This window comes from Oncorhynchus mykiss, chromosome 7 (genome assembly GCF_013265735.2).
Source record: "Oncorhynchus mykiss isolate Arlee chromosome 7, USDA_OmykA_1.1, whole genome shotgun sequence".
NCBI classification, from domain to species: Eukaryota; Metazoa; Chordata; class Actinopteri; order Salmoniformes; family Salmonidae; genus Oncorhynchus; species Oncorhynchus mykiss.
In genome coordinates this window covers 85,848,729-85,864,925 of record NC_048571.1, presented here as the reverse complement: position 1 = coordinate 85,864,925, position 16,197 = coordinate 85,848,729, and the positions used below count along the sequence as shown (strand labels likewise).

Below are 16,197 nucleotides of genomic sequence, written 5' to 3'. Positions count from 1 at the left end.
GCGTCTGCTAAATGACTCACTGACTGTAAGTCTCTCTGGATAAGAGCGTCTGCTAAACGACTCACTGACAGTAAGTCTCTCTGGATAAGAGCGTCTGCTAGATGACTCACTGACTGTAAGTCTCTCTAGATAACGGGTAGAGTCTGATAAATGACTCACTGACTGTAAGTCTCTCTAGATAAGAACATCTGCTAAATGACCCACGTGTAAAATGTATAGACACTGGTGGCATTTATTAGTTATTGACACAAGGTGGAAAGCAATTGAGAAACATAGTTTGAAAGAATGGCTCTGATATTTTACATTTTTTTCCAGTGTGTGTGTGTGTGTGGGGGGGGGGGGGGGGGGGGGGGGGGGTTTGTTGGCCTCTGTTTAAGATACAGTATAATACAGTATAATCTTGTGAGATACAGTATAATACAGTGATCCTCTGGATCCTCTGTGGTTTCGAGATTATGAAGTTAGCTCTGGTCCTGCTAAACCCAACGGTAGACTATAGACTGGTGTCCAGTTGTACGGTCCAAGAGATATTATAACATAGACCTAACATGTTTACAGAATGTTACGTTGTTCTGTCAGCGACTGTTGACGAAGAGGATATCTCAACAGAATATCGAAGGCTGTGATTATACTGTATAATCCTCTTCGTAAACAGTTGCTGAAGCAATAATGTAATAAAACGTAAGTAGAGTGTAGACCTTGAATGCGCCCTGCTCTCCGAGTCTAGATAAAGAAGGTGGGTGGGTGACTGCGTGCGTCCGTCCGCAACGGGCAATGTTCTCACACTGCCTGCCGCTACTGGGAACATGCGTCAACCGTCCTATTTTACAAATCTATAAAGGTTTTAAATTTTATTCAAGATTTTCCAACTTCGAGGTGAGTAAAACATTATTTAAACATGTTTTAAAAATATATATATATATAGTTATTGCTGGTAATGTATGCCAATTTAACATAAAACTAGACTCTCAACATGAAAGTAATACAAAAGGAAAGAAGAAGTTCAAAGTTTGCGATACCTGTCAGTGGATCATGCTGCTCTTTTGTGTATTCCACAGGCGGCATTTAAACAGTTTGGGATTCCTGGTAATAAATAAGGAATATTCACAACATGTAATCGCTTAGGATATAGGCTACTATCATGAGAATGATGGAATACCATTTTATTTCATGGTTTTTAAACATCATATTATACCCAGCTAACACACATTCTGAGAACAATATGTTTCCTAGAGCTTGGTGAGAGAGTGGTTGTCCTATGGTTATTTTGCATACAACCTTCCAACAACGTTCTGGAAATGGTGCAGAATAGTTGCTTGGCTTTGGTACATTTCTCAGCATATATTTAAGGAACTTTACAAAATAACGTTACTTTCTTGGCATTTCATTACTCTTAACAGAACGTTTCCCATAAGTTCAAACAGGGTTAAGTTTTCAACAAAAAAAAAACGTGTTCATGGTTCTAGGAATGTTCTCCAACTGGTTTGACATTGGGATTGTTCTCAAAACGTTCAGAGAACATTAAGAAACAACGTTCTCCTGTGGGAATTTCAATACTTCGGCATAATGATTCCACCAGGTTCCCTCATGGTTCTATTTAAAATAACGTTCACAGTACGTTCAGAAAACGTTAGTAATGTTCAAGAAAACGTTTTAAGAGTGTTATTGAAATACACACATTCCGGTCTCAGCATCAACACATCTGTGTTCAGGTGTGCTGGCCACAACCACTAATTGCCCACACCTGATCTCAATCGTATTGAGTGTTTGTTTCCTTTGAAATGGGGTCCGTTGGAATAGACTAAAATTAACAGCTTTGTAAAACAAAAACAAAAAATATATGTAATTCTAGCTCCATCCTAGTGGCGCAGTGGACAAATTCCATAGCTAGAGAATCAAAGATCATAGGTTCAAATCTCACTGACGCTGTGCCACAACAAAAAAGAAATGTGTACACATGATTAATGCCAAAACAAATACATTTCTATGTGTCCTATCTTTCACCTAACCTAGCAGTGATATTAAAATCCTTATTGAAACATTCAGTGAACGTTTTTTTAAGGAAGTTATTCAAAAAACCTTGTTTCTGGAATCAGAATGTTAATAAAACCTCCAGGGAAACTTTCGGGGAACCATAGTAAAACGTTCTCAGAACCTCCCTGGAACCATATTAAAACGTTCTCAGAACCTCCCTGGAACCATAGTAAAACGTTCTCAGAACCTCCCTGGAACCATATTCAAATGTTCTCAGAACCTCCCTGGAACCATAGTAAAATGTTCTCAGAACCTCCCTGGAACCATAGTAAAACGTTCTCAGAACCTCCCTGGAACCATAGTAAAACGTTCTCAGAACCTCCCTGGAACCACAGTAAAACGTTCTCAGAACCTCCCTGGAACCATAGTAAAACGTTCTCAGAACCTCCCTGGAACCATATTAAAATGTTCTCAGAACCTCCCTGGAACCATAGTAAAACGTTCTCAGAACCTCCCTGGAACCATAGTAAAACATTCTCAGAACCCCCCTGGAACCATAGTAAAACGTTCTCAGAACCTCCCTGGAACTATAGTAAAATGTTCCCAGAACCTCCCTGGAACCACAGTAAAACGTTCTCAGAACTCCCCTGCAACCACAGTAAAACGTTCTCAGAACTCCCCTGCAACCTAAATTATTGTTCCCATAACAGGCAAAATTTTCACTTCCATTCTCAGAACATTTAAAAAAACATTCAGTTTTACAGGTCAGGAAACGTATGCTTTGTTCCCAGAACCAATCGGAAGCCAAAAACGTACGTTCCCACAAGTTCCAAGGACCCAAATGTGCTATCTGGGTAATTGCTACTAAATAATTAGGCTACTGAGCAACAGAATGTTGTTGTGCTCTTTTGGTCAGAAAACCACCAACTATTGTAGCAAATTTGGGGGGGTTTCCATGACCTGGACTCAAACCCAGATCCGAACCTCTTGATGTGGTCGCTAGGTGTTGGGTTAAGGTTGGTAAAGTATTGATGATACAATGTTAGAAAACCATAACGAAAACAAAATATTTACTTCATGGCTGGTTTCCATGTCTACATGTTGGGATCTCTGTGTAAACACACACATGTGAAAAGGGTTCTCAACACAAACAAGTAGCCTTTAGTTTTCTTACCAGATGGTTATAAAGGCCTCTCATCTTCAGGTAGCCTATTTAACAACTTGTCAGTAACCTTGAGTTGCTTGCTGTGTGATTCATCATACCAAAAGTGTGAAATGGCTCCCAAGTGGCGCAGCGGTCTAAGGCAAAGCATCTCAGTGCAAGAGGTGTTGCTACAGTCCCTGGTTCGAATCAAACCCTGTATTATAAGGTTCAGTGAGAGGTCATGTTGGGGCTTGGGTTGCTTCCTGGTTGGAGATAGGGTTGCTTCCTGGTTGGAGATAGGGTTGCGTCCTTGTTGGTGCTAGAGTTGCTTCCTGGTTGGTGCTTGGGTTGCTTCCTGGTTGGTGCTCGGGTTGCTTCCTGGTTGGTGCTAGGGTTGCTTCCTGGTTGGTGCTCGGGTTGCGTCCTTGTTGGTGCTAGAGTTGCTTCCTGGTTGGTGCTAGGGTTGCTTCCTGGTTGGTGCTAGGTTTGCTTCCTGGTTGGTGCTAGAGTTGCTTCCTGGTTGGTGCTCGGGTTGCTTCCTGGTTGGTGCTAGGGTTGCTTCCTGGTTGGTGCTAGGTTTGCTTCCTGGTTGCAAGATTCTCGGAATCAGAGGGTAATAAGAAGGAAATATGGAATTCTCCAACCAGGACTTCTATAAAACCTGTTGCTGGTTGCATCCTAAATTGCAACCTATTTCCTATGTAGTGCACTGCTTTTGACCCTACCTAGGGAATTGGGTGCCATTTGGCAAACAGGCAGTGTCTGACCTTGAGAGATTTATTAAGTTAATAATCTGTTATTTATTTTGACCTTGTAGGTACAGCACTGGCTGATGGGTGTATTGACTCAGGGAGGATACAGTGCTGGCTGATGGGGGTATTGACTCAGGGAGGATACAGCACTGGCTGATGGGGGTATTGACTCAGGGAGGATACAGTACTGGCTGATGGGGGTATTGACTCAGGGAGGATACAGCACTGGCTGATGGGGGTATTGACTCAGGGAGGATACAGTACTGGCTGATGGGGGTATTGACTCAGGGAGGATACAGTACTGGCTGATGGGGGTATTGACTCAGGGAGGATACAGTACTGGCTGATGGGGGTATTGACTCAGGGAGGATACAGTACTGGCTGATGGGGGTATTGACTCAGGGAGGATACAGTACTGGCTGATGGGGGTATTGACTCAGGGAGGATACAGTACTGGCTGATGGGGGTATTGACTCAGGGAGGATACAGTACTGGCTGATGGGGGTATTGACTCAGGGAGGATACAGTACTGGCTGATGGGGGTATTGACTCAGGGAGGATACAGTACTGGCTGATGGGGGTATTGACTCAGGGAGGATACAGTACTGGCTGATGGGGGTATTGACTCAGGGAGGATACAGTACTGGCTGATGGGGGTATTGACTCAGGGAGGATACAGTACTGGGTGATGGGGGTATTGACTCAGGGAGGATACAGTACTGGCTGATGGGGGTATTGACTCAGGGAGGATACAGCACTGGCTGATGGGTGTATTGACTCAGGGAGGATACAGTACTGGCTGATGGGGGTATTGACTCAGGGAGGATACATGGATACAGATTGCTGTGATTACTCCTGATGTTTCCAACACTTCTGACATCATGTGAAGGGCTCAAGAGAGGATGAAGAGGAGGAGGGGTGACATGCACATCCTACAGATCACCGGTTCTTCACAAAAATAATAGTTAGATAAAGAAGTCATCTAGAGACGAGCACCATGATGGAGTCTATTCAGTCTACACCTGATGTCTTCACCACAGACAGGTAGTGCAGCCACCACTTTGTGTGTCTAATGAAATTCTACAAAACGTTAAGGACACCTCTCACCCCTACATGGACTCTACAAGTTGTCAAGCGTTCCACAGGGATGCTGGCCCATGTTGACTGTAAATGCCTTCCACTGTGGGTCATTCTTGATAGACACGGGAAACCGTTGAGCATGAAAAACCCCAGCAGCGTTGCAGTTCTTGACACAAACCGGTGCTCCTGGCACCTACTACCATATCCTGTTTAAACCGGTGCTCCTGGCACCTACTACCATACCCTGTTTAAACCGGTGCTCCTGGCACCTACTACCATACCCTGTTTAAACCGGTGCTCCTGGCACCTACTACTAATACCCTGTTTAAACAGGTGCTCCTGGCACCTACTACTAATACCCTGTTTAAACAGGTGCTCCTGGCACCTACTACTAATACCCTGTTTAAACCGGTGCTCCTGGCACCTACTACTAATACCCTGTTTAAACCGGTGCTCCTGGCACCTACTACTAATACCCCGTTCAAAGGCACTTAAATATTTTGTCTTTGCCTATTCACCCTCTGAATGGCACACATACACAATCCATGTCTCAATTGTCTCAAGGCTTAAAAATCCTTCTTTAACCATGTCTCCTCCCCTTCATCTACACTGATTGAAGTGGATTTAACAGGTGACATCAGTAAGGGATCATAGTTTTCGACCTGGTCAGTCTGTCATGGAAAGAGCAGGTGTTCTTAATGGTTTCTGTAGTGTTTGTTGTCTTGGCTGTCAACACCATTCGTGTATTAAACATATTGCATTGGGAGCAATGGGAGTGTTTCTCTTTTCTTCCACAGCATCTCGAGAGAACCATACCATGAGACCCAACAGTCACCGTCCAACTCAACCATACCCGTCGAGCATCACTACAGCTTCCACAATTCCCTACTAGGTGTGTGTGTGTTGAGAAAGGCACCATTTGGGTCTAAGCTATAGACAATTAAGTATCTCTATGCACTCATCTATCACTCCAGTGTTAATTAGCTAAATTGTAATTACTTCGCTACTATTGGCCTATTTATTGCCTTACCTCCTCACTCCATTTGCACACACTTGTATATAGACATTTTCCTATTGTGTTATTGACTGTACGTTTGTTTATTCCTGGTTAAATAAAGGTGAAATAAATAAATAAAACAAATCTATCCTATCTACTCTAGGTGTCTTCCTGGGCTTCCTGTCCCTGCTCACCGTCGTCATGAACATCCTGGTACTCTACGCTGTGAAGAAGGAGCGGACCCTCCACACGGTGGGCAACCTCTACATCGTCAGCCTCTCCGTGGCGGATCTCATCGTCGGGGCCACCGTCATGCCCCTCAACCTGGTGTATCTCCTGGAGGACGAGTGGAGGCTGGGAAGGGTCGTCTGTCAGTTCTGGCTCATCATGGATTACGTAGCCAGCACAGCCTCCATCTTTAGTCTGTTTATACTATGTCTGGATCGGTATCGGTCCGTTCACGAGCCGCTGAGGTACCTGAAGTACCGAACCAGAAGGAGAGCTAGCGTTATGATCTCAGGGGCCTGGTTGTTGTCTACGACGTGGATTATTCCTATTCTAGGGTGGAGGTCGTTTGCTACTGTCGATCTTAAACCGGAAATGGAAAATAAGTGTGACACTGATTTCCGGTTTGTCACGTGGTTTAAGGTTTTAACTTCCGTGTTTAACTTCCACCTTCCGTCTCTGTTGATGCTGTGTTTCTACTCACGCATCTACATGGCTGTGAGGAGGCACTTCAGAGAGAGGGAAAAGATTATCAATCCTACAGATTCCACGGCGGAAAACCGTATCGGACACAAAGTCCAAACAGGAAATAGACCCTGCGGGTCTTCTAACGAGGAAAATAAGGGAAACGACTGTGACTTTGATCAGTACACTTTAGACCAGCTGTACAACTCAACAGATACGGCTGAAACCGACGCATCCAGGGAACCCAAGTCTGAGAAAGACGCTCACTCCAGTCATTCACTGCTCAGAATGACAAAACGTCTGAGGACGACTGTAAAGGGCAAAAGAAAGAGCATCTCTTTGTCTTTTCAGGAGAAGAATTCAGACTCAGAGACCCCTTTGAACCTGTCAACGTTACCTCTCCGCTTCACACACACCGACGACAACAACGCGCAGGGACTGTACGTATCCGTGAGCGACATAGCCGCGCCGCTAAACTCTGCGGCTGGCGTTTGCGAGATAACCCAGATAGCTGACGTGCAGAGATACACCACCATGTTGTACAACGATTTCACCCTGTCTCTGAATTCACCCCCGTCACCATGGCCCCAGGAGGACTCGGAGCCCGACGATGGGGCTAACCCGGACGCTGTAGCCGACGCTGTGACTCTAAAGCAGACCTGGCAGAAGTTCTGTGCCCAGTCCAGGCAGCGTATCCAGAGCCTTCAGGTCCATAAGGAGCACAAAGCGGCCAAGCAGCTGGGCTGTATTATAGCTGGGTTCATGACGTGCTGGATCCCATACTTCATAGTCTTTATGGTCATGGCTTTCTGCCAAACCTGTGTACATCACGACCTACATATGTTCACGATATGGCTTGGGTATATAAACTCTACCTTGAACCCGTTCATATACCCCCTCTGCAATGAGAATTTCAAAAGGGTGTTCAAAAAGATTTTACACATTCATTTGTGATGAAAGGTTTTCTGAACAGTGTCTTGATTGGCAGGTAGCCCTTTAAGTTATGTTATCGATGCTGCTTTAAACTTCGGTGTGCTTGCATGTTTTGAGTAACTTCAATTTTGGTACCTTAACTGTGTATAGTTTTGTAAATATAATGCTTATTTATTGTAGGCCTAACTATTTCTGTATCAAACCCAAACATCATCCTTCTCACTCAACAAACCATGCATTCCAGTCTTCATGGAGTCTTGTCTGACTTTTTTATTTCAGTCAGTCGTGTCTGTAATTTCCAATAAAATAGATCCCCTTTTTCAATACAATCTGGTTCAAGTTCAAACCTTAATTGTCAATTTTCTGTGACAACGGAAATGTGTCTTATCTCAAACCGCAACCAACCATGCACTCCAGTCTTCATGGAGTCTTGTCTGACTTTTAACATTTATTTTAGTCGTTCGTGTCTGTAATTTCCAATGAAAGTGTCTGAACTGGGGTGGTTTGTTATGGATGAGTAGCCTACGCAACTGTTACACTGTACTTCCCTTACCAAAAATGTTTATACAAAAAGACATATACATCTCAAATTGTTTCAGTGATTTGTCTTGATTTGAGGGGGCGCCAGTGTAGACTAAACCTTACTGCTGTTTACCACAGTGTGAGCACTGAGTTACACGGCAACATGATATGTTTACATTCTACAATAAAAAAAAAATCAGCTTTTTAACATTTACTAAATACATTTACTCACATTTAATAATGTGTTGGCCACATCCTGAGTTGAGGTCATGCAAAACCACCATAATTATTGTTATTTTCACTTTGGCCTGAATAATCTGGGTAAATACATTATTGGGGATTAAAAAGACCAAATATGGCCAAATATGTGAATAGCTGGACTACAGAGAATTACCTCCGAAGGCTATACTGACAAACATCCAGACATTTACAACGATTTTCTAGTGTATTGCAATCAGCTATTCCTCTCCGGTGGAACCAAAACACATGACTCACAAACTGTCCCAATTCACTTCCTAACCCTTCACGGTGAGCTGATCTGTAAGGTGTTGGCTATTTGGTGGAAGCTCCACTACTACACTGTTTATACCTATCCACTGTTCAGAACTGTAAACGAGGGTTAGGGACAATAAGCTAGAGACAGGTCAGGGGCCCCTACTGATGTCCATTGGCCCTTGTCCATCTAACTTCTATGCACATAAGTGGTAGCATGAAATTGGACACAGAAATACTGATGCATCTACATTGTAGCTGGACCCAATGGAATACCGCTAGTTTATCTTTACATGTCACAGTGAAGTGAATACTCTATCGATGAGGATCATTGCGAAACGATTAGAAGCTAAAGTGGGCTGTGGCAAGTTGGGTTGGTGCTGCATGGAAAAACTGCCTGGTGCAGTACCAGCCTAGCCTGGTTGGTTTAACTCAACCAATTAAATAACCAATGAAGTTGAGTGCATGGAATGTGGCTCAACACGAGTATCCTCATTTGTCTTCCTTACAGAAGACACATGCGACTATGTCCCCTTCTTTTTGGCCTGTTTGAAGGACTATCCGTCAACTTACTTCCTGGTGCTTTTTTGTTTGTTCATTAATTAGTTAGGTAGTTGGGTTGTTATTAACTCGGCATTATTGCTAACTAGCAAAAAAACAAACATTGATAGTTTTATTGGCTCATCCGGGCAGCAGAGTAGTAACGTCGAGATGAGGAGTGGAGCCTACAAGTTTCTGTCCGTTTTTTCTTGTCTCATTGTTTGCGGTTTCATGTTCATGTTTTGGTTTTTCGTTTTTTACTCCATGGTACTTGCGCCATAATTTACAACTGGAATGTATTATTATTATTATTATTTATTTTTTTACAGTTAGCTAGCTATTTAGCACAGACAGCTAGCTAAATTCGCTAACGTTAAGATTTACCAAGTCGACATTGGCGATTTTGTCCCCCCCACGAAGCAACCCACACTGACAAGTTGTAGCCAGTAAAAAGATTGAGTCCGAATTTACTTGGCTACATAACAATCAACAGAAAGAGACAAATGTAGCAACTGAACGGCTAGTTAGCTAACAGCTAATTGGTGTACTTGGGTTAGCGAACGGCTAACCATCTAGCTAGCTAACGGCTAACTGGGGTATTTGGGTTAGCGATCGGCTAACCATCTAGTTAGCTAACGTCTAACTGATGTATTTGGGTTAGCGAACGGCGAACTAACGGCTAACCAGCTAGTTAGCGAACGGCTACATAGCAACAACATTGTGCACGTACCCATAGTGCATTGCGGCAACGACAGATCACATGATCTGAATAAGGAAGCGAGGTGTATTTGGGGTAAGTGTATCACGGGTAAAACAAATCAAATGTAAACGCACTTCTCCCAGTGTTCAACAGCTGTATGTAACTAAATGACATATCCTTTGGCTCAGTTAAACTTGTCGTGTTTATGTGCATGACAGAAGCCTTGTAAAGTCAACCACCGTGGAAGGTTGAACAGCGTGACTACTATAGTACTGTAGTTAGCTAGCTAGCTAGCTGTTGTCATGTAGACTAGTCATGCAGGAAACCACAGCTGGCTGCTGTAATCGTGTTATTGAAACAGAAGATATAATACAATCAGATAATTCATATCTCCCAGGCAGCTGAGTATACAAACTGCCAGATCTCGTGTGTGTGTGTGTGTGTGTGTGTGTGTGTGTGTGTGTGTGTGTGTGTGTGTGTGTGTGTGTGTGGAGATAATAGACGTATAAGTTGTGAATTGAATAGTGTTGCCACATGACAGTTAGCTAGCTAGGAACAACTCCCTAACAACACTGCTGAAAGGCTCCTTTTGGCACTCTGCCAGCACACCCACAGAGTCACACAACAATACATGATTTAACATGTATTAACTAGCTATACACTCCCAACATCTCCAGTAAATAACAGTTGGAAAACTTTTGTAGGAGATGACCCATATGGTGTCCAGTTGTTAATCGACGTGCTAAAAATCATGTAAAGTAGCTATATCAGTTCCTTAAATTGTTTCCTGTCATGAACAATTTGACTTCTCTTTGCTTTCTTTTTTCCTCTTATTTTAATTTCTCCTCTTCTCCAATCATCTCACGTCCCGTCCCCCCTCTCCTCATCTCTTATACCCCCCCCACCCCCTCTATCATGTCTTTTATATAGAGTGTATCTGAGCATCAAGGAACAGGATCGGTGATAGAGATGGCTTCTGTGCCCGTAGACAAAGACAGTGCGGATCAAAAGCTGCAGTTTGCTCCCTTCTCCAGTGCCTTAGAGGCAGGCTTCTGGCACCAGCTCACTCAGAAGAAACTCAACGATTACCGACTGGATGAAAGCCCGAAGAATATCAAAGGCTACTACTACAATGGTGCGTAATGAAACAATGAGGAACATTCTTGGAGCTTTTGGGTGACTGTCTCTCTTGACTTGGTTCTTCAATGTTGACAGCTGTCACATGTAAAATGGAGAGAGATATACATAGGCTAGCCTAATATTATATATTTTCATACTAGTAAGAAATAATTGCAAAATAATATCCAAGGGTACATACTACTACAATGGTGACTTTATACCTATAGGCTACCTATACAATGACATTTTATAGGCCTAACAAACCTGGCTATATGTGACTGTCTTGACTTAGTTCAGTCATGTTCAATCACAACTCAAATGGAGACTACTTGTGAGGCACAATTGTGTGGGTTTGCAAAAAGTATAGTTTTTGATACCTGTGACTGATTTGTGTCTATTGTCTTTGAACTAGGCGATCCGGTCGGCCTCCCCACTCGCCTGACTTTGGAGTTTAGTGCATTTGAGGCGTAAGTATTAGAGCTGCACTCTTAGAAAAGGGTTCTTTGGCTGTCCCAATAGGAGTACCCTTTTTAGTTCCAGACAGAACTCTTTTTAGTTCCAGACAGAACCCTTTTTAGTTCCAGACAGAACCCTTTTTAGTTCCAGACAGAACCCTTTTTAGTTCCAGACAGAACCCTTTTTAGTTCCAGACAGAACCCTTTTTAGTTCCAGACAGAACCCTTTGTAGTTCCAGACAGAACCCTTTGTAGTTCCAGACAGAACCCTTTGTAGTTCCAGACAGAACCCTTTGTAGTTCCAGACAGAACCCTTTGTAGTTCCAGACAGAACCCTTTGTAGTTCCAGACAGAACCCTTTGTAGTTCCAGACAGAACCCTTTGTAGTTCCAGACAGAACCCTTTTTAGTTCCAGACAGAACCCTTTTTAGTTCCAGACAGAACCCTTTTTAGTTCCAGACAGAACCCTTTGTAGTTCCAGACAGAACCCTTTGTAGTTCCAGACAGAACCCTTTGTACTTCCAGACAGAACCCTTTGTAGTTCCAGACAGAACCCTTTGTAGTTCCAGACAGAACCCTTTGTAGTTCCAGACAGAACCCTTTGTAGTTCCAGACAGAACCCTTTGTAGTTCCAGACAGAACCCTTTGTAGTTCCAGACAGAACCCTTTGTAGTTCCAGACAGAACCCTTTGTAGTTCCAGACAGAACCCTTTGTAGTTCCAGACAGAACCCTTTGTAGTTCCAGACAGAACCCTTTGTAGTTCCAGACAGAACCCTTTGTAGTTCCAGACAGAACCCTTTGTAGTTCCAGACAGAACCCTTTGTAGTTCCAGACAGAACCCTTTGTAGTTCCAGACAGAACCCTTTGTAGTTCCAGACAGAACCCTTCGTAGTTCCAGACAGAACCCTTTTTGGTTTTCTCAGATTGTAGATATCGCTCCCTTAGACTGGTACAGTACGTCTTCTATATCTCTAGTGAGGGCTAACAAATGGGATATGGGATGTGTTGCTCCTGATCCATTGTGTAGGGATGGCCCCAGCCCAGCCCGCTGCTGTCCCGTCACAGGGACCCTGTACAACACCAACACACTAGAGGCCTTTAAGACCTCAGACAAAAAAGCACTGCTGGAACAACAGGCCACGGAGGTAAGGCCCATTGATAAACATGTAAACATATATCACATACGTAGAAATACACTACATCTGTCCATGGTGAGACCCAATTATCTAAACATATATTCTACCTACATATATTCTATCGCCCCCTCAAGGAGCATAGGCCATTGAGAGATATTCTTACTACATGAGGCCATCTTGTAATTGTGTTCAATATGTTAGCTTGTTATGTAGTATTGTTCAGGAAATATCTCATGTTTTCAGTTCCCCTTCTTGTCCTTGCCAGATTTGGGATTCCATAAAGTCCGGTGATGCTCTCAAGGACCCATCCCTCCTCTGCAAATTCCTTTTGCTGACTTATGCAGTGCGTAAAACATGGTTTTGTATCAGTTTAAAATATAGTTTAATTACTTTTACACTTGGTACTGCTCATTGCATTTAAGTGTTCTTTCTGTCTCTCTGTCTCTTTCGGTCTTTCTGTCTCTCTTTTTCTGTCTGTCTCTCTCCCTCTGTCTCTCTCTCTCTCTCTTTCTGTCTCTCTCTGTCTCTCTTTTTCTGTCTCTCTCTCTCCCTCTCTCCCTCTCCCTCTCTCCCTCTCCCCTCTCCCTCTCTCCCTCTGTCTCTCTCTCTCTCTCTTTCTGTCTCTCTGTCTCTCTCTTTTTCTGTCTGTCTCTCTCTCCCTCTCTCTCTCTTTCTGTCTCTCTCTCTCTCCCTCTGCCAGGACCTGAAGAAGTACCACTTCTACTACTGGTTCTGTTTCCCAGCTCTCTGTTTCTCTGAGGGAATTAAGATCCTCAAGGAGCCGGCTACGTTAGATCAAGTCTTCTCTTCTAAACAGGTACCCACAGTTTATACATAGATTAGAGGATGTACATTGGACCACACTAAAGTAGGTTACTGAGTGTTGTGTTGTGGGTGTGTGTGAGTCAACCAGAGCATCGCTAGAGCATGTGTGTTTGCGTGGGTGTGTGTGAACAGGATCTCTGCTTTATCACCTGCCTTTTGACCCACAATAATCTGGAATGTTCTGGGGAGTCAACTTTACGACTGTAAAAGTCAAACATAGAACACAGATAGTAGGGGAACACAGACAGTAGAGGAACACAGACTGTAGGGGAATACAGACAGTAGGGGAATACAGACAGTAGGGGAACACAGACAGTAGGGGAGCACAGACAGTAGGGGAATACAGACAGTAGGGGAATACAGACTGTAGGGGAACACAGACTGTAGGGGAATACAGACAGTAGGGGAACACAGACAGTAGGGGAACACAGACAGTAGGGGAGCACAGACAGTAGGGGAATACAGACAGTAGGGGAATACAGACTGTAGGGGAACACAGACTGTAGGGGAACACAGACTGTAGGGGAACACAGACTGTAGGGGAACACAGACTGTAGGGGAACACAGACTGTAGGGGAACACAGACTGTAGGGGAACACAGACTGTAGGGGAACACAGACTGTAGGGGAACACAGACTGTAGGGGAACACAGACTGTAGGGGAACACAGACTGTAGGGGAACACAGACTGTTGGGGAACACAGACTGTTGGGGAACACAGACTGTTGGGGAACACAGACTGTTGGGGAACACAGACTGTTGGGGAACACAGACTGTTGGGGAACACAGACTGTTGGGGAACACAGACTGTTGGGGAACACAGACTGTTGGGGAACACAGACAGTAGGGGAACACAGAGTCAGTCTGGGCTGAACCAGGTTTCCAAGGTGACTGTCACATATGTGGGGAAGGACTGGGACTAGGGTTGCAAAAATTTTGGAAGGAATAAGGAGGAAAACAGGATTTATGGAAAACCTAGGACTTTTTGTGAAAGTTGCAGGACTCTTGCAATCCTAGGAAAGACTATACAGACAGTCTGGGGTGAAATGTAGGTTAGGTTGAGGTATGGATGTTGAGGTGACTGTATTACCTCCACACCGGTGGTCACGAGTCATGAAATCAGTCAAATTCCACATGACCGTTTAGTCACGATAATTAGGCTTCTCCAAGCTCTGATGCTGCTGATGGTCATTAGTAGCCTGCCAAACTTGCTGACTGCCTGGTACTCCGCACTCTATTGTCCCTCTAATCACTCTGACATCAATGCAAATGTAATGGAACATCTAATCAAACACTTCCATGAGATCATGTTGAGCAGCGTTTCTATAGGCTATGAAATTGTGTGAGAAAACAGAGTGATGGCCTCTACTAAAAAGAGGAGTATCCCATCAGCTTTCTATAGGCTAGGCCTACTATATTTATTTCTCAACTTTCCTAATTTAAGCAGGGGTTATAATGTGAATAAATAACCTAATAGTTTATTAACATTTGTTGCGTCAGCCACATTGCGTTTTTTTTTTTTATACTAGTGGTTGTATTCGTTTGGGATCTATCACATACCTACAACTGTCCCAGACTATGTTTTGGAATATGAATTTCTCACACAGAATAGAATAGGTCAACTTTTGTATTATGGGGGCTAATAGATTAACATAGGCTAGTGCTTTTGCTGTTTGTTAGGTCTACTCATCTTGTTGGCTGACGAAAAGTTAATGTGGACCGTTCTTCCAATGTCTTCAACATGCACCTCGGGATTTGGATAAGGACGTGCGGAGTTGCGTCCCTGATGTGTCGGTCTTCCCCTGACAGTTAATTGCTTGATCATCGCCGGCTGATGACGTTTCGTGACTGCCACAGCCCTATGTTGAGGACTGGGTCTCCTATGTAGACAGTCTGGGGTGACCTGAAGGTTAGGTTGATGACTGGATGTCTCCTATATAGACAGTCTGGGGTGAACTGAAGGTTGAGATGATCTAAATCATTCCTAGTAGTTCTGTGTTGACCTATACCCTGTCTCTCCCCTCCAGACCTCAGCCTATGACAGTGTGTTGACCTATACCCTGTCTCTCCCCTCCAGACCTCAGCCTATGACAGTGTGTTGACCTATACCCTGTCTCTTCCCTCCAGACCTCAGCCTTACAGGCAGCCTATGACAGTCTGTGCGGTGAAACAGGGACCTCAGCTGTTCCTTACTTCCTGATCAAGTACACAGGGGATACTGTCCAGGTGGCCCAGCTACGAGACTGGGACAGCTTCAACACTGATCTCAACAAGGTCAGTAGCGGCGTTGCGGGGCAAAGAGTTATGCTGATCAGAATGGCCCATTTTAGTTGGGTCTGTAATGGGAGGAGGACTGTTCTTGTTTCTCTATTTCTATGTCATTATTAATCACATTTCCATCCACAGTTCCTATGCAGTAAAGTATACACAATTACCACAGCTGTGATGGAAACAGGAAACAGGAAATTTCGCTGTCATTTTATAAATGTTTGTTCGACATGGGTGGGATCTTTTTGTGTCTGTAAAATTAATTATGGGAGAAATCGCCGGTGGAAACGCATTTATGTGCAAATATTGATCCAATCATTTTTAATAATAAAAAAAAAAAGTTATTTAACGATTATTTAACTAGAAAAGTCAAGTAAACAAATTCTTATTTACAATGACGGCCTACCCCGGCCAAACCCGGACGACGCTGGGCCGATTGTGTGCCGCCCTATGGGACTCCCAATCACGGCCGGATGTGATACAGACCGGAACCGAACCCGGGACTGTAGTGACACCTCTTGCACTGAGATGCAGTGCCTTAGACCCCTGCGCCACCCGGGGAGCCCTAAC

At 43.9% G+C, this 16,197-nt stretch overlaps 2 protein-coding genes across 3 annotated transcripts in view; both read left to right on the top strand.

Annotated features, from left to right (window-relative positions):
* Window positions 1–376: 376 nt before the first annotated feature.
* On the top strand, window positions 377–8,237 carry hrh1 (histamine receptor H1). 2 transcript variants are annotated; one of them, XM_021610790.2, is made up of 4 exons: window positions 377–876; window positions 4,760–4,914; window positions 5,748–5,842; window positions 6,111–8,237. In XM_021610790.2, exons 2-4 carry the CDS (start codon window positions 4,868–4,870, stop codon window positions 7,589–7,591), a joined length of 1,623 nt encoding a protein of 540 aa, XP_021466465.2. In that variant the 5' UTR covers window positions 377–876; window positions 4,760–4,867; the 3' UTR covers window positions 7,592–8,237. The 2 variants fall into 2 exon arrangements, with proteins under 2 accessions (XP_021466465.2, XP_021466464.2); XM_021610789.2 differs by lacking the exon at window positions 377–876 and having other exon boundaries at window positions 2,565–4,914.
* Window positions 8,238–9,073: 836 nt separating this feature from the next.
* Window positions 9,074–16,197, top strand: part of atg7 (ATG7 autophagy related 7 homolog (S. cerevisiae)) — a 91,215-nt gene continuing 84,091 nt past the window's right edge. Inside the window, exons 1-7 of the mRNA XM_036984267.1 lie at window positions 9,074–9,917; window positions 10,755–10,959; window positions 11,356–11,410; window positions 12,427–12,544; window positions 12,801–12,878; window positions 13,236–13,352; window positions 15,487–15,633. Of these exons, the coding sequence (XP_036840162.1) occupies window positions 10,794–10,959; window positions 11,356–11,410; window positions 12,427–12,544; window positions 12,801–12,878; window positions 13,236–13,352; window positions 15,487–15,633 (681 nt within the window). The 5' untranslated portion in view covers window positions 9,074–9,917; window positions 10,755–10,793. The remainder of the gene's footprint in view (window positions 9,918–10,754; window positions 10,960–11,355; window positions 11,411–12,426; window positions 12,545–12,800; window positions 12,879–13,235; window positions 13,353–15,486; window positions 15,634–16,197) is intronic.

Bases quoted from the DNA above. Each gene is read 5' to 3' on its own strand.
- hrh1 (XM_021610790.2), top strand. From the start codon at position 4,868: ATGATGGAGTCTATTCAGTCTACACCTGATGTCTTCACCACAGACAG. The intron at 4,915-5,747 runs GTAGTGCAGCCA...TTTCTTCCACAG, and splicing joins GATGTCTTCACCACAGACAG to CATCTCGAGAGAACCATACC. The intron at 5,843-6,110 runs GTGTGTGTGTGT...TATCTACTCTAG, and splicing joins CTTCCACAATTCCCTACTAG to GTGTCTTCCTGGGCTTCCTG.